At 35.8% G+C, this 26,613-nt stretch overlaps 2 protein-coding genes across 4 annotated transcripts in view; both read right to left on the reverse strand.

The window, feature by feature from the left end:
• Positions 1-26,613, reverse strand: part of LOC137488715 (uncharacterized) — a 731,364-nt gene that overhangs the window by 546,924 nt on the left and 157,827 nt on the right. The window lies entirely within an intron of this gene.
• On the reverse strand, positions 935-25,134 carry opn8c (opsin 8, group member c). 3 transcript variants are annotated; one of them, XM_087296302.1, is made up of 4 exons: positions 24,028-25,134; positions 15,172-15,453; positions 7,818-7,914; positions 935-4,941 (listed from the first exon to the last, which is right to left on the reverse strand). In XM_087296302.1, the coding sequence occupies exons 1-4, from the start codon at positions 24,146-24,148 to the stop codon at positions 4,926-4,928; spliced, it is 516 nt and encodes a 171-aa protein (XP_087152428.1). In that variant the 5' UTR covers positions 24,149-25,134; the 3' UTR covers positions 935-4,925. The 3 variants fall into 3 exon arrangements, with proteins under 3 accessions (XP_087152428.1, XP_087152427.1, NP_001304693.1); XM_087296301.1 differs by lacking the exon at positions 24,028-25,134 and adding an exon at positions 19,871-23,540 and having other exon boundaries at positions 7,583-7,914; positions 15,172-15,719; NM_001317764.1 differs by having other exon boundaries at positions 4,480-4,941; positions 7,583-7,914; positions 24,028-24,148.

Genomic DNA, 26,613 nt, shown 5'->3' on the forward strand with positions numbered 1-26,613 from the left:
CACACACACACACACACACACACTTAGGACTACAAATCTGCTGATTAACTACATATTCAGTCATGCCACACACACACCTGCTCCAAGTCTCCACTGATTAGAATCCCACAGTTGATCCTGCTTCAAGACTGATTACACACAGTATTTAAGCAGCACACACACACTCATTCAGGTTGCAGAGTCTTCTGTAACGACGGGGAGTAACACCACAACAGAAGGTAGGATCCAATATGCAGGTTTATTCACAGTCAGACAAGCAGTGGTCAATACGGAGCAAACAGGTGTGTGAGGACAATCCAGAATCGTAGTCAATTTAACAAGCAAGAGGTCGAAAGGCAGGCAGCAGACAAGGATAACTAAATAAACAAGGCTAGGTTCAAAACACAGGACAACAAGACAAGGAAAACGCGTTGTAATGATACTTTACAGTGAACAAGACTCGGCAATGTGAATGAGTGTGTGTGCTCCTTAAATACTGTGTGTAATCAGTCTTACAGCAGGATCAGCTGTGGGAGTCTAATCAGTGGAGACTTGGAGCAGGTGTGTGTGTGTGTGTGGCATGACTGAATATGTAGTTTATCAGCAGATTTGTAGTCCTAAGTGTGTGTGTGTTTGAGTGTTTACCAGCGACATCTGGTAGTTGTTCGCTGGTGAACATGACACTTGCATTGTTTCCATGTCAATTCTCATGTGTGTTTGATTGTGAGAGACTGAGGAAAAGTTATCGGCAACTCTTCCAATTCTAAAGTCATATAGAGTGAAACTCCCGGTCGCTGATCCATCCTACAGTGTAAACAAAGCAGCGACAAAAGGCTACTCCAGATAGTTGCAGTGTGAAAATATCTGTGACATGACTACTTTGAAAATCGTGCAGTCTAAACTCTGCATATGTGAGTGAAATTCAGTAAATTCTAAAGCATATGTAAATTCAGAGTAGATAGCTAAACACTTTATTCTTTGCACATAAACAAGCCATGAGGGATTTTGAAACATGGATACATCACATACACTTTTTTCAAACAGCTACTAAACAGCTTTAAATAAGCTATGCGCTCTTTAAGCATATTTACACATCTTTACACAGCAGATGTTCATTCTTGTGTGTCATGGGGGAATGCAGTGTTCACTGCTTTAATTAAAAGCGTTAGCCAAAGCTAATTTCTTTTAGGGTCGGGAAACACCAAGCTGACAAACAATAAACACACTGGTAGCACCAATGAAACCCATCTGTGTTGTAGCCTCACGTTGGATTGTATTTGTACCAAAAACACAGAAAATGGACAAAAAAACGACTAAAATGAGCCACATTCTGCACTTGCTCAAGAGGACGTGTCCGAACTTCTGGATTGCAAAAAGGGTAAACAAAACAGTGGCAGTACCATTATCACAGCAAAGGCTGATTTATACCTCTACATCAAGCGCATATGTTAGGGATGGGAAGATTAATCGATATGTATCGATACGCGGTCATGCGCGTGCACGATGCGAGTGCATCGGTTGAGCAGCAGAGGATGAATGAAATTTTGGAAGCAAATCGAGATGCATCGGTTTTTGCGAGATGCATCGGTTTTTCCAAGATACAGCATATATTTTTAATATAGAATGTATTTTTTATTTATTAACAAGTGTTGTCGACCTGTTTTTGGCGCATAATTTAATCGACCTACATAAAGTAAGCCTTAGCAACGGATTTGCGGATTTGTACACTTACACTACAACTCAGTGTATCAGGTGTGCGGATGAAGCTAGTGGTGCGCCCTCAGAAAGCGCGAGAAGCAAAACAAACATTTTAGTCCCCACTGAGTTTTAAATCTAAAGTATGGCAACATTATGGATTTAAGGATGGACGACTTGACAGGACAGATGCAATTTGCATAATGTGCCGCGCATCTATAAAATACGCGGGCAGTACGAGTAATCTGAAATCTCACTTGAAGCGGCGCCACGGTGTTGTTGTGAAAGCATCTTCCAGTGTTTCTGCATCCCCGGCTTCCTGCACTGCTTCAACTGTAGCTACCAGCTCCAAAAGTGGTGAGAAAAGCATTGCAAGTTTTTTTTCCATGCGCAAAAGTTTTGTGCGCTCTATGCCAATAACGGATGTTATTGCATTGTTCATCTGCAGGGCCGGAGCAAGCTGAACTGCTGCTCTAGGCAGAGGACGATCACGCCGCCCTCAACCCCAATGTGAAAACGAAAGTGACCGGTTATGAAAATGAAGTGACGTGTCGCGGACCTCTATTCTGCCGCCCTATGCGCGGATATAACTGAGGACGCGCGGGTGTTGCGGACCTCTATTCTGCCGCCCTATGCGCGGGTATAACTTAGGACGCGCGGGTGTCGCGGACCTCCATTCTTCCGCCCTATGCGCGGATATAACTGAGGACGCGCGGGTGTCGCGGACCTCTATTCTGCCGCCCTATGCGCGGATATAACTGAGGACGCGCGGGTGTCGCGGACCTCTATTCTGCCGCACTATGCGCGGATATAACTGGGTGTTGCGGACGCCGCCCTCTATATACTGCTGCCCTAGGCGGCCGCCTAGGTCGCCTCTATGGACGCGCCAGCCCTGTCCATCTGTTCTTGTTGTGCAATGATAAACCTTTATGTTGAAAGAGTGCAAATATATATATTTTAATATATATTGCCCTTATACATTCTGTTTATCTTGAAAATACTTAAATAATATGTGCTATATGTTCTAAAATGGCCCTCTACTGTAAACTGACACTCTGGCTCTGAGAGAAAAGCCAGTTTGTAAAAAGAAATCTTGGTTTTGCTTGGTTAATAAATAATCAAACTCATTCAATGGCACAGCATCCTGTTTCACATAATCTTATAAACTTGATTTAATTAGTTAGTGCTGAATTATCACATTGTATCGTGATATGGATGTGAATCGTATCGTGTTGCATCGCAATATGTCACAAATGTATCGCTAATATATCGGATCGTATTCTTTGTATCGAGATGCGTATCGGATCGGCATTATAGCTTAGATGCCCAACCCTAGCATATGTACAGTCCGTTGCAGCCTTTGCGTGGTTTCATAGCCCTCACCATGGCTGATGTGCAATGATTTGTAGTGCAAGCTCTGTGATTGGTTGGCTTGGTAGCGATGATGAGTTTGGGCAAGGATGAGAGCCGTGCAATACCGTTGGAGCGAGTGTTAACAAGTGTCGACTCCTGTAAAGGAGCTCCAGATGGAAACTTTTGTTTTGTGTTTCCCTTATGATTATAGTTGTTGAATGTCCGCCGGTTCATGCCTCAAAATGAGCGAGTTTGAGCCACTTGTACATTAAGAAAAAAACAAACAACAAGCAAAAAAACTCTACACAGAGAAAAATAAACACCTACTACCAGCTAGTGTTACAGAAGTGTTATTGCAGAGCAACACAAACAGCGTGCAGATGTATAAATGTGCAACTACGAGCAAGGCATGCGCCGTGGGTCAAGGTGTTCGCTCGTCACAGAGGTATAAACCAGTCTTAAGTATAGTTCACACTACAGGATTTTAAGCTTGATTTGAGCCAGATTTGGAAGTTAATAAGCTCGTCGACAGATCAAGCTGTGATCGGGAAAAAATCTGTGGGTGCAGTCTTTATGTGTGAACTACTGAACAACACATCAGAGAGGCTCGCAGAAGCATCGCCAACACCTCTCAGATAGAATTCCAATATCTAGCAATATCAACAGACTTATAAAAGACGTCATATCAGATCATATTTACATTCAAAACTTCTATTTTTGAGAAATTGAAATTAAGCTTTGAATGACTGTCATCGTATTTTATGACACCATTACCCTAAACATATTATCTTTTCGGGTAATACTGCCTATAAATATGTAGTTAAGAGACATGCGCAAAGGTCTGGGCCTCAATTTTATTTTTAATTTCAAAACGAAAAGTAGCAGACAAGCGTGCAGTCATTTAGACCAATATGGTAATTAAAGGTAAAAATGCTCGGTTCTTTACTGTTTTGTCATTTTAAAAAATGACATTGTTAGAGAGAAATGCACAGAAAGAATGAAATACACAGATATTTCGGAAACGCCAGAACAAAAATTTAAAAACTTAATGTTCAAAGTTATGTCGCGTGAACTAGTCTTAAATTGTCGCTAAACATGGAGGGATTTGCTGGTGGAAATATGTCTGATAATCTAATAATCCATCTCATGTGAGAAATTAATGAAATTACAGCTGGCCCCTTTGAAACCTTTCTTAACTTGAGTTTTTCATTGTCAATGTCACTTCAATACATAAACTACAAATAACTACTCCTAGTACTCTCTTCAGCTGATGCAGATTCTACACGCTAAATTGGGCCAACAAGCTGCGACTTTAACTTGACGAGAGGTGACGTGGAAAACACCAAACCAACTAGCCTGACAGATGGACCGAAAAAGCCTAATGGCCAACCATTTTCGTAAATGTGTCCCAGCCCTTAGACTTGCATTTTTTGCACAGTAGATATGCAAACCTTAGGTTGAGGTTGGTAAAAACTGACAGTCAACTCTCGGCTCACCATTGCTGGGTGTCACTTCTACCTTGGAGACCCAGCAGATCATCTGACTATAGAGACCTGGGTTTTGGTCACTCTGGTCTCTAAGTAGGTTAGGTCCTCTACCAGCACGAGCCACCGCCTGCTCCTGTAGTTGGATCTGAATGGGATGAACACCATTGTCTGTGTACACTCCAACACGGTTGAGGGCAAGTTTCGGGAACAATGAGAATAGAAGGTTTCGCAGCTCCTGTCTAAAAGCTTTATTGAAGTAAAAGTAAATGAACGGGTTGTAGACATGGGAGCTTTTAGCAAATAGTGCAGGGAAGATGAAGCCTTCTGGTGCCATATACTGAGCGTCTTTGTGGAAGATGAATAGGAAGGAAACAACAGCGTAGGGAGCCCAGGCAAGGATAAAGCCCAAACTTATGCAGAAAAACATCTGTTGAATGAAAAGAGAACAAGTTTAAAACATTTTGATGAAATTCACTAATTAAAAATCATTGCTAGTATGCCACATAGACCCTGTGATTCCCAGATCCCCATTCATGTTTCTTAAGTTCCCCCCATAACTGCACATTTTGAATGTGTCCTTGAGCAAACAAACTCAAAGCTGATTTATACTTCTGCGTCAAATGCCGGCATATGCTACGGCACTGATGCATAGCCCTTCGCCGTGGCCGTTGCCGTCAGTGACGTGCACCTCTCAAAAAATGTAACTACATGTCGCAACGACGCGTAGCGTAAGCTCTGTGATTGGTCGACTTGGTAGCGCTGATGAGTCTGGGCGGGAGCGATTGTTTACAAGTGTGGAGTACCGTGAATGAGCGACGGATGGAAGGTCAATTTAGCTTATTCAATTCACCTATACTGCATGTCTTTGACCTACAGTGCATGACTGTGGGGTAAAACGGAGCACCCTGAGGAAACCCACGCCAACACAGGAAGAACATGCAAACTTCACACAGAAATGCCAACTGGCTCAGCCGGGACTTCTAGCTGTGAGGTGACAGTGCTAAGCACTAAGCCACCATGTTGCCCCTTTTTGTAATTAGCACCAAACTCTTCAACAGTCTTTTTAGCACTGTTCAAAAGACAAACTAGATTAATTCATGCACAGGTTGCACAAAAACGTGTCTCAGATGTGCATGTGGAGTCAAGGAAAAGTTCAGCAGATGAGTATAAGAAGTGATGGTGCAAAAGATTGTGGGAAATGTAGTCCATTTTCTTTTCGGCTTAGTCTCTTTATTAATCTGGGGTCACCCAAGCAGATTGAACCGCCAACTTATCCAGCACGTTATTACGCAGCGGATGCCCTTCCAGCCGCAACCCATCACTGGGAAACATCCATTAACACTTATTTACACACATACACTACACACAATTTAGCTTACCCAATTCACCTGTACCACATGTCTGGACTTGTGGGAAAACCGGAGCACTCTGAGGAAACCCACGCAAACACGGAGAGAACATGCAAACTCCACACAGAAATGCCAAATGACACAGCCAAGGCTTGAACCAGCAACCTTCTTGCTGTTAGGCAACAGCACTACGTACTGTGCCACCGTATCTCCAAGTGCAGTCAAAGTAATTGGTATAAGTGTATCTTGAAGTGTCATCTAGTGGAATTTTGTGGCACTCCAGTTGGAAACCATGACACTTTATCTGTCCAGTTTGATTTAGATTTGTTTCTTGTTTTGTGTTCTTTAAAAAGTAATTATACAACTGTGGTTTTAGCAAAGGCTGGCACTGATTTTCGTTACATTCTGCAATCACTGCACACATTACATATATTGCTATAAACTGAAGTGAAACACAGCAAAAACACTTAGGTAAAGGTGACAGTTAAGAAGTTTGTTGCAATGCTCTTAATGAAATCACTTACCACAGGCAACTGGGCCCTGGTTTCAAAATGGCATTTGGACATAATTCTTGCACAGACCACAACAAGCAACTATGTCTGTCAAACCAAGTTAAAGAAGCTTTACACTACGTGACAAAAGTCTTCTTGCCAATATAAAGTTTTAGAAAAACAAAAAATGGCTTGATCATTTTGTATCATGAAGTGGATTATGTGAAAGGCAAAGGCTTCTAGATTATGCTTATTTTTCCAAAATAAAAATATGATCATGCCTTAATTTAGAATTAATTAGGACAGTAAGGTTTGACTTTGCTTAGACAAAAGTCTTGTCACTTAACAGAAATAATGTACAGTATAGAATAAAAAAGTTATGCTGCAGTGGAAAAAGAATGAATACTGTGTATGACTCCCATGAGCTTGGAGGTCTGCATCCATACATCTCTGCAATGACTTATTAATAAAGTCATCTGGAATAGCAAAAAAAAAAAAAAAAAGCATTCTTAAAGGACTTCCAGAATTCATCAAGATTCTTTGGGTTCATTTTCCATGCCTCCACCTTCATCTTACACCAGACATGCTCAATAAGTTCATGTCTGGTGACTGGACTGGTCAATCCTGGAGCACCTTGACCTTCTTTGCTTTTAGGAACTTTGATGTGGAGGCTAAAGTATGAGAAGGACCACTATCCTGCTGAGGAATTTACCCTGTGGTTTGTAATGTAATGGGCAGCACAAATGTCTTCATATCTCAGGCTGTTGATGTTGCCATCCACTCTGCAGATCTATCGCACACCCCCATACTGAATGTAATCCCAAACCATGATTTTTCTTTCACCAAACTTGACTGATTTCAATGAGAAACTTGGGTCCATGCGGATTCCAATAGGCCTCCTGCAGTATTTATGATGATTGGGATGCAGTTCAACATGATTCATCAGAAAAATCTACCTTCTGCCACATATTAAGTTATTATTTATTGCTCTTACTACTGGGATCGATGACTTTTGTCAGGTAAAGTAGATTAAAGAACTCTGTATCATTACCATTAAGCATTACTCAGAGCTTAATGTGGAAAATAAAGAAGGATCCTAATGGCAAGACTAATTGAAAATATAATGAATAACTCACATAAATTGCATGTTGTATCACATTTATCTGCATGAGTGTTCCACTATTTGAAATAACTGTAAGTTTCGGATATTTAATTTGAAGTATCTTACCACAGAAAGGTGTTTTTCTGCATGGCGGAGGTTGCAGTGAATGCCTCTAGCAGAAAGTGTGCGTGAAAAGCGATAGATCTTCAGCAAGATTTTGCACTGTGAGACCATGATAAGCAGGACAGGAAGAAGCACGAAGCAGGCAAAGGAGCAGATCACATAAATAGCATCTTTTGTGGATGTATGGTAACGGCGCCAGGCTATGGTGCAAGAAATGCCATATGGTTCAGGCACGTACTCGCCCCATCCGAACAGCGGAAAGGACGACCAAACAGCAGCAATTAACCATGTGGCTACACAAACCAGGCGTATGTTGACTCCTTCAAGCCAGATAGCTGGAGAAAGAAAGAAGTACATTTTGATAAATGCGAATGTGGAGCACAAAACCACTTATGTTGAACACCAGTTGAAACAGTCTAGTGTATATTTTTATCCATAGTCACTAATACATAGAATAAGTCAAAATTATAGATTTTTATTTTATGCAAAAAAAAAAAAAAACTTTAAGCACTTCATTCATCCAATTTTATCTGTATTTTGATTTGTTTGAACCCTCAGATTCTACATTTAAAAACAAGTTGTATCTTGGCTAGATATTGTACTTTTCTTACAGGCTATACATCAATGGAAACTTATTAAATCAGCTTTCAGAAGATGCATAAATCTTATTGATCGGTTTTGTGGTCTGGGGTTACAAATGCTCTTATGTTTTTTTACAAAAAACACAACAAAAATTAGTACCACTGTAATGTATTTTGCTGTGAAAGAGCTATAAAAAGCTACATCCATAGTGACTTAAAGGTTTAGTACCCCCAAAAATAAAATTACTAATACATATATATATTTTTGCTGTGTGCTTATAGTGCACCAGCTGAACAGAACTGTTTTCCTTGTGTCTCTTCAATGCGCTTCTGCTTTTCTTTCAATTGTGCATGCATTTCACACAAAACTACAAGAAAAAACACTCCAGTTCAGTTGATGGCACTAAATGCATCAAAAGTGTACCCCAAAGTAGGACAAAAAGAGGGAAGTTACCCTCATTCCACCAAGTTCTTCTGGTGAAGGTTACACAAAATGCTTTATAAAGTTTTAAAAAGTTATATTTTTATTACAAAAACTCATCGATTTACTACACACTGTAAAAATATCCATATGAGATTCATGTTGGTTTTTGTTTGTTTGTTTGTTTTGTTGCTATTCATGCTTTTGAATTGCATAATGGGAACTGGCACTGCATTCCTCCTGCTAATTTTTACGCTGAAAAGTTGAACAAATATGACTTTTATTGACATTTTTAATAATTTATAATGATATATTTTCTGCAGGGCTTGACATTAACACCCCCAACCTGCCAATGCAGTTAAGTTTCAGTACCTCCCACTAGCCCCTTTGGCTGGTTAAAAATAAATTTCAAATTGCCAGTGCTGGCTCGTTACTAAAAATGTAAATTTTAGTTTATAACATGATATGATATGATATATGATATGATTAATAATGAGCCTAACGTTAACCATGTGTGCATGATCATACTTTCATTTTTGCACATGGAATGTTTTTCACCTGCTTTCATCTGCTTTTTTAGTTATTTTTATTAATATGGTTTAATTATTATCCTTTACAACAAGGTATGTGTAGTTAACTATGGGACCTTCAGCCAGGATAGATTATTGTGTTTTAGATCAATTATCATTTTTTTAAAATGTCAATTGTTTTTGTTAAACATTTTTTGTTAAATAAAATGTTTAATTATACAGCTATATTTTGCGTGTTTTTACACAATATTTAAAATTTGTGGCAGTGAAACAATTAGTTTGCTGTGACAAAGAGAAAATTGATAAATCCTTACTGTTGAGCCCTAAAAAGTCATGTGGAAAAAAATAATTGCAATGTGACACTGAAACACCAACACATTTGCCCATCCACATTAAGCAGTCACAACACGTACAACAAGTAATTTTAGCATGTCAAAGTCAAGTTTATAAAGTGAATTTCCCAACAACAAAAATGTGGCTAGTGAAAATGCAGTGGCTAGGCATGCCCATAGCCACGGCCAAAAGGTCTAGAATTTGTCCTTTTAATTATTTTATGTAATTTAACATTATTTATATATATATATATATATATATATATATATATATATATATATATATATATATATATATATATATATATATATATATATATATATATATATATATATATATTTATATTTAATATATATTGTAATAAGGTGTAATTTTAAATAACTTTGGCCAGTAATTTGAATCCCATAGAGCCTCAAAGCCACAATATTGTGATGCGAGTCACGTGACAAAACCCACTAACTGAGTGGTAACATTTGAATCGTTGATGCGACATCCATACTGAGTAACGATGTGGATCAAAAAAAGCAAGAAAGGCAGTAGGCAGCGTCATTATTGGAAAATATTGACATATGTTCAAAAAGTCTGCCAAACTTTACTCACTTCCTAACAGATGAAAATCTGTCCCTATCCATGAAGTTATAGACTAATTGGCCGCGTTAGCTGGGATGTCTTGTATATTTATTGACTTGTCCAATACAAGACCTCCCTTTCCCTGTTTGCCATTATTTTTTTTAAATAACTGTTCGAGGAAGGCTTTAATGGCAAGCAGAGTCCTTAGCCGTCAGATGTCACTTCACAGCAAAAGGCGCTAATCCCATCACGTCTGTGTTTTTGAGGCTGTTTGCTCACTTCATTTGTTTTATTTTGACCGGATATAAATCCGATTGCTCAAACCACTTCAGAAGGTGATCTGGAATGCATTCCAGATTAAACTGTACAGGTCTAATATTTTTTAGATATAAATAATATAAACAAAATAAATTATGACCTGGAGAAAATCTAACCTGTGTCTGAAACACCTGTAGGTGCACTTTTACAGCCAAAATTCTATTAAAAAAATGTTTACTATAAGCATAAAATGTGTTCTAACTTTTCAGGCCTGTAGCCAGCGGGGGTTCTGGTGGCTCGGAATACCCGCCCCTCACTGACAAAGGTCCAGAATTTGTCCTATACATGAGCTCATTTGTCCTATTTTGACTGCTGCCATCATAAATGATGAAAAGAATCCATCGAAAAAGGCTTTAAGACCAAACGGATCCTCTGTCGGGTGTTGCTTTGACTATAATCTCATGTAAGAAAAGTGTTTACTGTATTGTTTATAAACAGAGAAAATTATTATTATTATTATTTAAATTATTAAAATTTATTATTTAAATTATTTATTCTAAATCTTGGACTTTATTTCTGAAATAAAAATGAGCAATAAAAAGGTGAGAAGCACCAGAAGCGGACCATGTTAAATTAATTTGAATATATTGTGGCTATTGTTGATATCCAGGAGTTTTTGATACTTTTTACCAAAGAAAATTGTTTTATTATTAAAATTTTTTTAATTTTTTTTTTTTTTTTTTTTAAATGGCCAAATTGTGACTGAGCACAGTTGAATGTGCTGGCCAGTTTGTTTTTTTGTCTAATAAATGATAGTGGGCTACAGTTTTTTTTTTTTTTTTTAAATTTCAAGATTGCTATTTTTCCTAATGATATAGGATGTAATAAATTTGTATTTTAAAAAATAGTCTTGTTTAATTTTTTCTTTGCTGCAAATTTATAATAAATATTTTTAGTACATTAAAGTGTCAGCTAATCCAGCAAAAAAAAGAAGAAGAAATAAAGTACTGCTTAAAATGTCACTAAAATGCAGTATTTAAATCTCATAGTTAAATGGAAACTGAGGCGTACAACTGCAAATAGGTCCACTTTTTGAGAAAAAAAAACCACCTCTTTCACCAGGCTAGCTACAGGCCTGCTAGTAATATTGGAAAACTACTAGCCACAGTGACTGGTTATTAAAATAGTTATCGTCAAGCCCTGATTCAAATCACTTTTATTGTAACATCATCAGCAGCATGTGTGCTGTGGTGAGTGAAAAGCTTGGGGTGTTTTATATCCAGCACGAAAAACGACAAAAATACAAGTAAAACACACACAACACAACAAAGTTTGTTTGTCTGTATAGAGTAGAGGAGCTATTATGTCACCTTGTAGGCTAATCGGCATAAAACTAGTTAAAAATCCCTATAGGATTCTGCCATACTGTAGGTTTTTCGAAGATTGCAAATAATAAGCTCTGTGTTCAAACACTGTTCATTACACTTACAGATTTTGTCCAGCCGGATAATCCTCACGAGAATACAAGCACTATTGGATCTTAAATGCAAACACAAGAATTGAAAAGCCAACATTAGGCTATAAACGGACTACAGTGCCTTCAGGGTGCTCGCCTGTGACTTCAGCCCCACCCTGCTTCAGACAACTTTTCAAGCTTATTTTTAGAAATGTTGTCCATAACAAACAGTTGATCTCTGTTTATTTTATTATAATCTATGCTATATATAATAAACAAATAAATTCGCAAAAACACATAGACCTACATGCCTTTTGGATCGTTTTTACGTGGGAAATACATTTGTTTTGCTTTACGGTTTTTGTAAAAGTTTTAAAACTGTATGTATAAATGTGTTTACATAGCATTATAATAGGACATATTTAAAGAAGTGTGTCGGTCGATTGCACATACCCCGCTTACCTAAACAGACAACAGAAATGAGGCATGAGGGACAAGTCTATATGCCTGCAAGTTCATCATGGATCGAGAACAACATTCAATATTCTTTTTATGTCACGAAGTACAGCGAAAAGCAGCCCATACAGTCACATATGCTATACATTTTATGAAGGAGTGTAAATATTGCAGTTATGACAGAGTTAAATGTGTCCAGATGAAGACAAAAATACGAAAAATTACTTGATCATGTTAAAATGACAGTTAATATGTATGTATTTTTACACATTTATTTACACGTTTACATTACTGAGAGCTGGAAAGAGACTGGTAAGCAGTATCCCCATATCTTTAATTAAAATAGAGGATCAACAAATGAATCTGTCTTGACGGTCTTCACAAGTGAAGGCATTATCTACACACAATATGAATTCATAATTAGAAAAATACTGCAAACTATAAAATACTATTCATGAAAATACTTAAATTACAGACAAATCCAAACATCCAACACAAGCAGGCTGCGCTCTAGACCAGTTCAGCTTGATGACGTATAATGTCTCTGACACCGTCTGTAGTCCCATTTAGCAATTTGATAGCAACCGCCTTTTTAAAGAAATGTAACTGATTTTAAAAAGAGTGTGATGTAGCTGATATGTTTTATGTCGTAGAATAAAATGTGAAAGTATCTTGAGTTTGTGCCACAAACTTTATTTAAGCGATTTAACTGAAATCCCATTAAAAAAAAATATTGATTTTGGGATGAGGGAACTGGAACTGCTAAAAATGCTAACTCGCTTCCGGGTTTTTGCTTACAAATTGACGTCATAGTTCCTCTACTCTATTGGTGTTGTAAATCACAGTTCAAGATCTGATAATAAACTTTTACAATTATTGGCATTTTACAAGACATATTTCTGTATAAATTATTCCTGATTCAATATATAGTTTATAACTACAAAAATATCAATAAAACTCAACTGCACAGTTGAATTTTCAACATCAAAAGTCAAAAGAGCAGAGATCAAGGTCTCATAATGCAATTCATAACTGTAAATTAAAAGATAACATTGTAAATATGGAAACTAATAATAAATATAACTCTTTAATTCAGTAAGATCTTCAGCGAATCATATTGATCAATGCCTAAATACACAGTCGCTGCCATGTGTTTGGCTGATTGGGTTTTTTGCATTATTAAGCAGTTAAACAAAAGTACCTAATAAATGTTGGTGAGTGTACATTTTATCAGTGAAATATCAACGATTTAAGTGAAAGATTTAAAAAATGTGTAGTGTCGCCTCTGCTTTATGCACAACAGGACTAAATACATTAATTCAGTAAATATAGATTAAACAGAAAGACTTATAAATTCCAAAACCATCTTGTTCTCCATTAAAGAAATAATTATATATATATTAAAGTGCTCAACATACAGTAAGTGCACTCCTCATAAATGTCTTAAATAGATTAAAATTGTATATTTGTGCATAGTCAATACTGAAGCCAAATCTGGAGGTACTGTAAATAACTTATGTTAATAGTCCAAAATTAGTACACCCAAATTTATATGTTAGGAGAAAATGTTAAATAAAAAAGAGCAACATTCAAGAGACAAAATAACTGGATACAGTTGTATTCAAATTTTGTATTTTTTTTTTTTTGCAATACTTCACCAGTTTAAATATATTATTTTTCTATTTATAAAGATGTTCCATGACTAAATTATTATTATTTTAATAAAAATATCAGTTTGATACATCTGTTTAGTTCAAATGCAGCCAAATATATTACCTATAATTACTGAGAAATATATATTCATTTTCAAAATGGGGTGTACTTACTAATGTTTAGCATTGTTAATATTGCTTGAAGTCATCCAAACAAGAATAAAGCATATTTCATGAGCTACATAAATTTAGTTTATGAAATTTAAATTAGATAAAAGAGTAACTTAAAGACATGACACAGTGGCTCAGTGGTTAGCACTGTCGCTTTACTGCAAGAAGGTCACTGGTTCAAGTCCCGGCTGGACCAGTTGGCATTTCTGTGTGGTATATGTGAATTAAATAAATTAAATTGGCTCTAGTGTATGATTGTGAATAGGAGAGTCTACAGGTTTTTCCTAGAACTGGATTGCAGCTGTAAGGGCATCCACTGCATAAAACATATGCTGGATAAGTTAGCGGTTCATTCTGCTGTGGCAACCTCTTATTAAAAAAAGGGACTAAGCTGCAGAAAAATAAATGAATGAGTATCTTAAAGAGATTGTTCACCCAAAAACAAAATTTCTGTAATCATTTATTCATGCGTTCCAAACCTGTGTTAGTTGACTCTAACACAAAGGAAGACATACCAAAGAATGTTCATTATATAGTATTTTTGTGTCTACTATGGAAGTCGGTGGCTACTTTGTCCAACATTCTTCAGAATATCTTGTCTTGTGTTAAACAGAAGAAATAAATTCTCTTTTGAGCGTGAGTAAATGTGTAGAAAGTGTCATTATTTGGGTGAACTTTTCCTTAAAGCATATTGCTCAACCACGTTCCCGGAAGACCACCAACTCTGCACATTTTCCATGTCTCCAAAACACATGATTTAGATCATTAGCTCATTAGCAGCGACTGAAAGACCTGTAATGGGTGTGAAAGACAACGGAGACATCCAAAACATCCAGTGCTGGTGGTCCTCCTGGAACATGCTTGAGAAACACTGCCTTAAAGTGAGATATTTAAAATAAAATGCCTAAGTTTAAAAATAGGATATATATTCAAAATTTGAACCTAAACACTTGGCTTAGCAGAGATTTCTCAATTACTTAATAGTGTCTCTTTCTCTCTGTGCAATATCATTCCTTTGTTTACATTTTTCAAATTCCCCCAATTAATAATTATGGCCCTCAGCACAAAGAATCAATGGTGGAGATTATAAAGACACTAAATAATAGTACAGACGCAAAATAAAGTAATTTGTACTGTCTTTATTCCCTTTACTGAGACTCTTACCATAACAAGTCTTGATGTAGCGAATGACGCTGATGGCGGCAATGGTAAACATGCCGCAGAGGCCAAAGATGTAGCAGCCCAGACCATAATACACACAGGTAATGTGACGTCCCAGCCATACGTGGCTAAAAGACGACAGGATGGACAGTGGGTAGAAGCAGATGCAGCAAAGAAAGTCAACCACCGCCAAATTGACACACAGCAGCTCTGAACCGGCTATCTTCTTCCTGCGGCGATACGAGATGACCAACACGACTCCATTCCCCAGAACTGACAGTATCACTGTAACAGCAAACAGATAAGGATTAGGGATGTGCCGATCAGTTTTTTTGCCCTTAAGTCAGAGTTCGAGTCATTTGATTTTGAGTATCTACCGATACTGAAACGCGATTTTAAACTTCTAGAATACATAAAAAAAGACTAAAGCAAAGAAACAGATCTAAGATGTTCCTTATTTATTTTGGCTTGAAAAGCCCACACAGTTGCACTACATAAACATAATTTTCTTCTTCTTCTCAGACTATTTTAAGAGCGCATCTCCTCCTACACTGTTAACCCTTACTGTAGATTATGCAGTAAATAACAGTAAAATAGCCAGTGTTTAGTTGTAATGAAAGGAAACAGTATTTTACTGTAAAAGGAGCAGGATTTGTATGAAATTCTGTAGTGCAAAGAATAAATTACAGTAATTTACTCTATGTACCATTACAGATATTTACTGTGATAATAAATGGTAAATTACTGTTCAACCATTACTGCCCTATCTACTCTGATGCTTTATGTTGCTATTTTATATTTATTTTATCTCTGTGTTTTCTTTGGTTCCTTTTATGTTTTTAACATTGAGTATCAGGAGTCAACCAATGCCACAGAGCTTATTAAAAGGTAAGTGTAAGATATGGACGAAATGCATTTAAAGGCAAAAAATATTCACACAGAGCAAAGAAATTGTCACAATAATTTTTATAACTTTGTTTACTTTTTCTATAATTAATCTAATTTAATTGCCTAGTTCGACCTATAGTTAAGATTTTAAATCGCACTTTCAACTGAATATTAGTATTTTGCTAAATAACTAGTAAAAATGTGTTATCAAAAAATATATATATCTTAAACAACACGCACATACATTTTTGCAGAGACTCAATGAATTTGTCTGGAAAACTGGCAAGTAAAAGTGCCATTACAGTATAAAGGCTTTCCTAAATAAATGTATAAATCATGATTTTTGTTGTGTTTTTTATTATTTTTTACTACCGATTTGGAATGACATGAGAATCAGATTATTTATTTATTTATTTTCTATGGATGAAGTTTGTATTATTGTATATTTTTATTGTTTTTATTAAACGATATGTGCATAACTGTGATAAATGTAGGCAGTTGCTTTGAAAATATGCTATGTACCAGGGGTGTCAAACTCCTGGAAGGCCACAGCCTAGCAGAATTTAGTTCCAGCCCTGCTTCAACACACTACCTTTAGATTTAGTTTGATCAGGTGTGTTTAATTAGTATAACTGCACTGTTACTCTGTAGATTGTGCAGTAAATAACTGTAAACAAATAATGATTTAGGCATCACCACACACTCCCACAGGCTGTCCGTCTTTTTCTAAACACAAAGGTGTTAGAAAGAGTTTTCAGAAAATGCTGGCCCTTTAAGAGAGCCAGGTGTTTGATTTGTTTACTGCTGAGTGTGCTCTATTCTCTGTCTATCAATTCAGATGTTGAGTCTGATATGTTTAGGCTTAAATAAGAATCTTAAATGAGTAAGTAAAATGTGTTCAAATGTTTTTGGGGGTTTATAAAATAAGGCTGTGTTTTAAGTTATATTGTAGTTATCTTGAACTGTGCACTTGAAAGCTACATTGTTAGCTAGTTAGCCTCTCCTCATATAACTTCTTACATTACTTTTGTTTAAGTATATGTATTTATTTTATATTGCACACTGCCATAATGTACAGATGCTAACAGTTGTGTGTATCTTTCTGGCAACTAAGCCAAAATTAAATTCCATCATCTCAGTAAGGTAACATGTGCACATCATCACAGGGAATCACAAAAACATGATACACATAGATACACATAGCCATCCACACACAAAAGCTCCCCTGTCAGGTCCCAGGTTGTGAGTTTGTTGCTAAGTATTTTTCAGAGCAGTGTTTCCATCTATGAATTTATATTAGAAACAATAAAAAAGTTTGTTGTCATGAGAGAATTATAACAATAAAAGATTGGATCCTTTGGTTTTTCGGTGTTGCCAACTTTATTTTTGTTTTCTATAATTATTTTAAACTTTTTGAGATTTGACACAGTTTTTAATTATTTAAAACTTTAAAATTTAAAATAATTATTTTGTTTTTTGCTGTTCAGTTTTTTTTTTTTTTTTTGCATGGTCAGCATTGAGGAGAGAGTAACACATTTCACTGCAGCACTTTGTGTGTGTGTGTGTGTGTGTGTGTGTATGTTTATTGGATATGTGATTGTGATAAATGTTAGCAGTTGCTTTAAAAGTATGCTATATATAAGGATGTCTGACGTGAAACTGACGTTTCGACACAGTGTCGAGATCCCGAAGCGCAAGTGTTTCGAAACACTGCACCGAAGCATGATCCGAAACACCCAGGTCACGTGACTAAATTGTTTCGAAACACTTGGTCACGTGACTAAAGCGATTCAAAGCATTGATCATTTCAGAGTCGTTTCAAGACCCGGAGAATCTGCATTTGACTATATAATAACGTACTTATAACTGAAATCGTACCTGTGTCTTGTATGGCTTAGTGGACTGTGCGTGTGTTCAACAGCACTGTGTTACAAATTTGTTTTGGGTTCGAATCCCGACTAGTCCAAATACTATAAAATCATGATTTTATATATTTTAATCATGTTACTGTTTTATGGTGTAGTCTAGATAGGATACAGCTACGGATATGCCATCAATTTAGCATCATTTTTGTATCACTGTAAAACAATAATTCATATTTTTACAGTACTGTGATGGGTTTAGGTTTTGGATAGACGTTAATAAAATACAATGGGAAATTTAATTAATAATATAAATAATTATTGTTAACTCCTGGCCACAACTGTATCTGATCTAGCAACAACCCTGTTTTATGAACAAAACAATACAAATTTATTTACAAGGTGTTTATTCGTATGTCAGAGCAATGTTGAAACAAAACGATACAATAACAAAGCATTACCAACTGCTATTAAAGCATTTCAAAACAATTGTTTCAGTTAGGATTCGATCCCATCATTCCCGCATGTTGGTCATGAACTCTAACCGCTCGTCTAAACCACTTGCAGATACAAGGCTACAAAGTAGGGTTTGATACCCTAATTTGCTCAACTGTTCTTTGCCGATGCTGTTTCAGTGAAATACAAATAAAATGACCACTAGGTGTCGCTGTAGAGTGGTGTTTCGAAACGTTTCGAAGCTTCGACACATTTGCTTCGATAGTTTCAGTGTTTCACGAAGCCTCGCTTTGCCCACCACTAGCTATATACCAGGCGTGCTTAATCCTGTTCCTGGAGATCTACCTTCCTGCAGATTTCAGTTGCTATCCATATCAAACACACCTGAACCAATTAATTACGATCTGAACACCACGTGATAATTACAGGCAGGTGTGTTTGATATGGGTAGCAACTGAAATCTGCAGGAACGTAGATCTCCAGGAACAGGATTAAGCACCCCTGCTATATACCATGGGGGTCAAACTCCAAGTTACTGGAGAACTGCAGGGCAGCAGAGTTTAGTTCCCACCCTTCTTCAACATTACCTGTAGATTTCTAACGAGCCTTAATTAGTTTTATCAGGTGTGTTTAATTAGAGTTACCGCTTAAAGTCCCGGTCACACTGCACTTTTCTCCCTATAGACTTCCATTCATACGCATGTGAATGCTGCAGACCTGGAATGCATGCTCATGCGACAAATTTTACAGTTTGCAGCATTGGAAAGTTCAAGTTTGGAGAACTCTGAACTGTGAAATCACATCATGTGATTGCTTGAGACTAATCAAAGATCAAACCATGACCTCTCTGAACAAAAATTATGGACCAGTTGCTTGCTTTTTTAATCTCTAAATATTTTGTTTAATCCCACTCCTTTTCGCAGAGCCATATGACAGAATTTTGCATGCTTAAACGTTAGTTTGACTGCAGCCTTGCTGTGCAGACCTGTGGCTCAGTAATACGTAAGATGATATTTATGTCTGCTGATTTCTTAATTTTGTTATACGTTTTCTGTTTTATGTTTGTTTGCTGCCAAAACAATAAAATAAATTTGTCAGAATTTACAACTTAATTAATTTAAAGAATTAATAAAAGGCAAGAATACTAATTAATTTTAGTAACACCTTGACATACTATTGTGTATGCAGTATAATGCTGTGAGTACACTACAGTACAGTAATTAACTGTACACAGTTTCCTGTTAGTTACCACTACTGCTCTATTACAGTGATTAACTGGCAACACTGTTGCCAGCTATTCACTGCAATGGTTCGGATACAGTAAACAACTGGCAACACTGTTGCCAGCCACTCACTGTAATGGTTCAGTTTCAGTAATTAACTGGCAACACTGTTGCCAGTTACTTACTGTAACCAAACTTTTACAGTGAGTAGCTGGCAACAGTGTTGCCAGTGTTCTACTGTAAAAAAGCCTGGTAAGGTCTAACAGTGTAGACTGTTCATACTTCAACCACCAAAATATATTGAATTAAGTTGCTATATCTTTTCCAACTAATCTGACTTAGGGTTTTCTGAAAACTCACCCGGAAAATTCAGAAAAGTCCCATTGACAACATTGGACCAAACTTTGTGACCTCATAATTTGCGCCAGACTGTCATACAGATTTAAGATTGGGCTCAACTCAGACTACCAATCTGCCAATCACTAAAAACCTTTCAATCGACTAGCCACACCCTAGCAACCACTTATGGAACCCTAGCAACTGTCTCATTGACTTCCATTGGCTTTACATTGGACATACTAACAACAAACCAATCCATACTAACAATCTACTATTCCATACTGGAAACCTACCAACAACAACATACCAATCCACACTAGAAACATATCATACTAAAAACTTACTAGCCTCCTAAAAATACTAGCAACAAGCTAATTCACACTAAAAACATACTAGCAGCACTCTAATTCATTTTAAAGTCATGCAAACAATTTTCTAGTTTATATTGGAAATATGCTAGCTTAATGGTAATCCATACTAGAACCATGCTAACAACATGCTAATTTAAGCTAGAAGGATGCTAACAACATGTTAATTCAAACTAGATCCATGCTAAATTATGTTAGCAACTGCCTGGAAACCATTCATAACACCTTCGCAACTGCCTAGCAACACATTAATAACCACCTATAGCAACCACCTAAAACACCCTAGCAACCACCTAATAACTACCCAGAACACCTTAGCAACCACCTAGCAACACCTTAGCAAACAGAGCGGTGGTTCTCAAACTTTTTTCAACAAGTACCACCTCAGAAAAAAATTGTCTCTCCAAGTACCACCATAACGACGAGGCAGATTAATTCCTATTATAAGAATATTTATTCTTGTCAGCCACTTAAACATTATACATAATTTGAACATTAACACTGTACTGTGCTTATAGGTAAAAACAAACAAAATAAAAAGTCGTGTTTAAATGTGCTTTTAAAAATGTATTAAAAATGGTGAGCTACTGTCCTTTAAGTTAAAAGAAAACAGCTGTATTTAAATGTAAATTATTAATAAATAGTAGCCTGTTAATCAAAACCTGGAAATGTTGCTTGGACCTCATACATATATGATTTATGCCATCATGTTCATATATAGACCATTTTTGTTGCATATACACATACATTACGTGTGTCAAGAGAAGTGAGTTACAGTATATGCATAAATACACTGTTTGACCAATTCATATGTGATTTATCCATTCATACGATCTTAACAAATTGCTATTACAAAGTAAAGCCTTTTGGATTTTCACACTAAATACATTGTCTCCAAAAGGTTTAAAAGAAGAGTTTGACATTTGTCCATTTTAATAATTCTTTAATGTTTAATGAGGTGTTTTTTTTTTTTTTTTGGCTATATTTTATCATATATTTTGTTGTATTTCTTTGTTATATTTTGTTTTCTATATTTTGTGATGCAAAATTTAGCTTTGTTTCTGTTATTTTCGTTTTGAATATCCAAGTTATGTGATTTATAAATGTTTTTTTTTTTTTTTTTTTTTGTGAGATAATAGGAGATCATGTGATTCGGAAGTGTACAAAAAGGAGCACCCTACTGTGATGAACACTGTCTGATAAAGAGCCATGTGCTTGAAACGTTACACACTTTGTGTCAGCATTTTTAAATGTAATAAATGTACATTTTTGGAGCTTTGGTGTTGCCGCATTTTTGAATATATAATTTGCACTCTTGCATTTTGGCTGAGCTTTTTGGAAGAGTGCTTGCATGCTTTTGTACATTTTTTCATTGTTTTTTCAACATTTAACATTTTTATTAAACAACATTTGTGGTTTACTATATCTCATTAGATTTGACATGCTTAATATAGGCTTCAAATATGAAGGAAATATGTATCATCAGTAACCATTAATATAGGCTTCAAATATGAAGTAAATATGTATCATCAGTAACCATTAAGTTTGTGATCTGAAAAAAATAAACATTTTTATTTGGTTTGGTTTATTTGGTTGAAAAAACTTAATCACTGATAGGATCAGGATAATCCTGTTTTTTTTTTTTTTTTTTTTTTTTTGTATCAAATAGATCCCAATCTGAGTTCAAAATTTTGAATATCCCAAAAAACAGGTTTGATCTACATCAAATATTAGATTGGATTACATGTTCTGAACTTAATTCGAAATCCCTCTGTTACTTTTGAAAAACCCATGGTCACACTTTATTTTGATCGTTCGTTTGTTGAATTTAAGTGACATTGCATCTACATACCAATTAATTCTCAATAGATTATAAGTAGACTTATAAGTTGGGGTTAGTGTGAGTTGACATGTGCTTGCAGAGTTTCTAATAGTCTGTTAAATGTCAAAGGGGCAGCATCAGTAGATATTAAGCAAACTGCACTAATACTCAAATGGACCATCATAAAAACTGTTACCAAACCCATTTCCAAGATTTGATCCAATTTGTGATCCAAAATCCCGATGGATTACTTTTGTAAAACTGGGCCCAGCTGTGGCGGGAGCACTTTCTTATCTTAGCATAGTTAATTGAATTGGATTAGACAATCAGTAGCTCCGCGACATTGCACAGTATTGTTCTTATTGTTAAGGACATACTGGGTGTTTTTCTTGTTGCTTTTGTTTTGTTTTGAACTGTCTTATTGGATTGGATTATTGATTGCTGCCTGCTAGGATCACTTGCCTGTCTTTTTAATACTCGTTTGGATTGCCCCCGTGACTCTGTGGTTTGACCCCATTTGACCCTGCCTGCTTCTCTATTTATTGTACTAATAAAGCTGGATTAAGATCCTCATCTCTGTTGTCATGCCCAATTCATAACATAGTGTAAGACATGTATTGCATTTAGTAGGTATTTTGTGTTTTATTTTTGATTTTGAAATAAAATGAGAAAATTTCATTTGAAAAATTAGGGGAAAAAAAAGCTTTTTGTTTGCAGAGGATTTGAGCTGCAAAAGAAAAAAGAAAACACATAGACAAATTTCTCTTTCCCAGCTCTGGCCCACACAGTCAGCTTTTGCTTCGCTCACATGCCGCAGTGATTTACTGTACATGACTGGACCATGACTGCACTGAAAAAAAAAATTCAAACATGATTCCTTGCATTTAATAATTTTTTTTACATTAAGTGGTTGTAAACAATTTATTTGGGCTGAATTTAAACGGACAAATTGAGTTGAACGCTATTAAACTTAATTTGTTTGTTTAAATTCAACACAAATAAATTCTTTGCAACAGTTCTGCATGCAACACACTAATTTCACTTAATGGTGTTCACAGTACTCATTTAGATTATTTTTTTAACTCAAATAGTTTGTATAGTTTGTAGCAATCGGTTCGCTCAAACAGTTTGAGTTGTTTTAACTCATTGGGTTTTACAGTACTCGGTTGATTTGAGTTCTCTTAATTTATTGGGTTTTACTGTGCTCAAATTGCTTCATTTACTTAAATGGATTAAGTTCACAGTACTCATTTGGATTAGTTTTTTTTATCTTTAATGGTTTGTTGCAATCAGTTTTCTCAAATGTTTTATTACCTTAACTTTTTGGGTTTTACAATGGCAATTTTTACTTGTTGATTTAATTATTAGGTTTTTTTTTATTTCATCAGAATGGTAAGGGACTTTTTTGGCGCTTACTATCGTATTAGAGTCGAAAGGTATGAATGGTCCTGAAAAAATCTATAGTTCGTTATTAAAAATTAATAGAAATCTAGGCTGAAAACATATTATTTGCATTGGATATGGAAAAAAAAAGATTAGATTTTTTTTAAACAACAAACTTCACAATAAACAAAAATTTAATAACTTTTTAATGTAACCTCTTTGATTTTCCTTTTTATTTGTATATTTTAAAAACTTTTAGAAAGCATGTCAGTGTGTGCTACAAAGCATTTAAGAAGGAAATTAAAACTAGAAATTTCATTTAAAGGGATTGCTATAGGTCATGCATGAATTTAAAGTAGCCTACTGTATAAACAGTACAACAGCATATAAAATAAAAATACATTATTGAACCAATATTAATAAAAGCTTTATTTTAACAGTTACCCCAGAGGGTGCCAATTTTACCATATTAAACGGATAAAATGAAAAGTGTAAAAATGAGAGAATAAATCACTCACCAATGGACATTATGATTAATCCAACCGCGATATCAAGAGCTGGAGCAAGTTTTGAGGTAAAGCTGTCTGCGCTAGAGTTCCCTGCACGAAGCTCTCCATTTCTCAATAAGTTCGATAACATATCGAGTAACCAAATATCACGTTTATAAAATAGATTGCATGTAGGCTACAGCTGATTCCCGCTTCAAAAGAGAACACATACGTCCAACGACAAATCCCTGCATCTCCTCCGGGCTCCCGTTCATCCATCAGTGAACATCAGACGGGGAGACTGCGCACTTTCTGCTGTCGTCGTATGTTTATAGAAGAGAAAAAGCAACATAGGGAGTAAAAGAAGACAAAATTCTGGAAATTATAGGATTTACTACATTTATACTATTATAAGATGACTACAAAATGTATTTATTTATATATACTAATTTTATTGCATTTAGATAAAATATATTGGATATAGCAAGCATTTTTGTGTGTTTAAAAGAAGTCTAATAGACATCTAAACTAGATGACTAAAACAAAAATTTGGGCTGTTGATGAAAATCTAATAGACTCTAAGAATAGCCAAAAACTAGACTAGTCATCAAATACATAGGAACGAATGACTACACATGCAAATCTGTCTAATCTGTCTACTTGATGACTAGTCTAGTTTTGGGCTATTCTTAGATGTCTAGATTTTCACTGACAGCCTAAATTTATGCCTATTTTAAACAAAAAATTATTAGGTTGTTTAGGTTTATATGTGTATCAAATTTATTGATACTGTATTTATTCTTTTTTATTAACAAGAAATAAAATTTGTTTGTTTGTAGAGATGTTTTGAGCTGTGGAGGAAAAAAGTCATATAAGTTAATTAACTTATATAATTTTAACTCTATTTGCTTTCTATTTGCAACTCTCCTGAAAAATGAAGTCACACTTGTGTTGTTCTTCAGCTGAAAATACAACAAGCTGAAAATATGAATTTAATTACATGTATTAATTAATTCATTCTTTTTGCCTAACATTCTGGGCTGTAGAAAGGCGCTCATCTCTTTTTTCAACAGAAAAACAAATAAACTCTTTATTAAATTCAATTTACATTAATTTGTTTACACTTTTTGATGCAGCTTTACCAAAAAAGAAAAAAAAAGAAAAATTGATATTTCACATTTAAGTGCAATTTATCTTTAGCGATTTTAGCAGGATTTAACATTAACGTTAAATTATGTTTCTGGATTTTAATCTTAAAGAATTAAAGCCATCTTGAACTAATTTTGAACTAAGTTTTCTGAAAGTGCTGTGTAAAATCAGGCCTGCTCTTAGATGTCCTGAAACTATGGCTTCCAAGTCTTCAGTACTCATCTTCAGTACACATCCAGTCTGCTTCTTTTGACAAAGTTACCCACAAGATCATAACAAAGGGCATCAAACTGCACTGCTAGCATCTTGGAGGCTTGGGGTGTCCCAGTCACATATTATAGCTAATGGGGTGCCTCAGGGCTCAGTGTTTGGACCCCTCGTCGTCTCTATCTAGGAGCTGTCATTCAGAAACATAGATTTTCAAACTTAATCTTCCAAAATCAAACAAAGAAACCGCACAGGGGTAGCTTAATTTAATGAGTCAGTGCTTTTTGGGTGAGGGATTCATCAGAATAAACAGCAAAAGTAAATTCAAAGCACTTAAAATGTGGGAAAATTGTTAAAACGCCTTTACTAACAGGGCTATTCCTTAAAATTGTGTCTACACATTTTGACAAACACTATTTTTTCCACATTTTTTTAAGTGACTTGGACTAACTTTTGCTGTTTATTCTGACAACTCCCTCTCTCATTCCAGACTGATGCAATCAAAAGAAAAAGCATGATTATTTTTCACAGTTCAGTGCAATTTATTCATTCATTCTTTCATTTTCTTTTCGGCTTAGTCCCTTTATTAAACTGGGGTCGCCACAGTGGAATGAACCGCCAACTTATCCAGCACGTTTAACGCAGCGGATGCCCTTCCAGCTGCAACCCACCTTTGATAAACATCCATACACACCCATACATCCCAAGCGTACGCAGGGAGAACATGTAAACTCTACACAGAAATAACAACTGACCCCGCCGAGGCTCGAACCAGTGACCGTCTTGCTGTGAGGCGACAACACTACCTTCTGCATCACTGCATCACCTAGTGCAATTTATCTTTAACAATTTAAGCATTTACTGTTTTTTTTATTTATTTATTTTTTTTTTTTTTTTTGATTACAGAATTTTTTTTACATTACTGAATTGTTTCTGAATTTACTGTGGTGGAATCTCCATTTGACAATCATTAGCCAGGTAGCAAAGTATTCTAGCCCAAATTTGGCATAAATCTGGCAAAGCAGGTATTCCGGCACTGGTATACAGCATGTGGGCCGAACATAGCCCTGGTTTGGCAAAGGTGGCACCATCTTTAAGGCAGCACACAATACTTGGGCCAGATGTAAAATGCAGTATTTGGCCCTGATGTTAATAATTGATTTGTGGGCCATGTAAGTTTGGTCTTTCTTGACCCATAGTTAAAATACATTTTTGTTAATTTTCAAATATGAAGAAAAAAATTGTACCAATCTGGTCGCT

This window comes from Danio rerio, chromosome 20 (genome assembly GCF_052040795.2).
Source record: "Danio rerio strain M-AB ecotype USA chromosome 20, GRCz13ab, whole genome shotgun sequence".
Classification (NCBI taxonomy): domain Eukaryota; kingdom Metazoa; phylum Chordata; class Actinopteri; order Cypriniformes; family Danionidae; genus Danio; species Danio rerio.

What these genes read in the sequence shown, in the direction of transcription:
- opn8c (NM_001317764.1), bottom strand. Translation starts at nt 24,148, where the DNA reads ATGTTATCGAACTTATTGAGAAATGGAGAGCTTCGTGCAGGGAACTCT. An exon ending in CTACATCAAGACTTGTTATG is followed by an intron (nt 7,915 to 15,171) that starts GTAAGAGTCTCA and finishes TTCTTTCTCCAG; the next exon opens with CTATCTGGCTTGAAGGAGTC. An exon ending in CAGAAAAACACCTTTCTGTG is followed by an intron (nt 4,942 to 7,582) that starts GTAAGATACTTC and finishes TTCATTCAACAG; the next exon opens with ATGTTTTTCTGCATAAGTTT.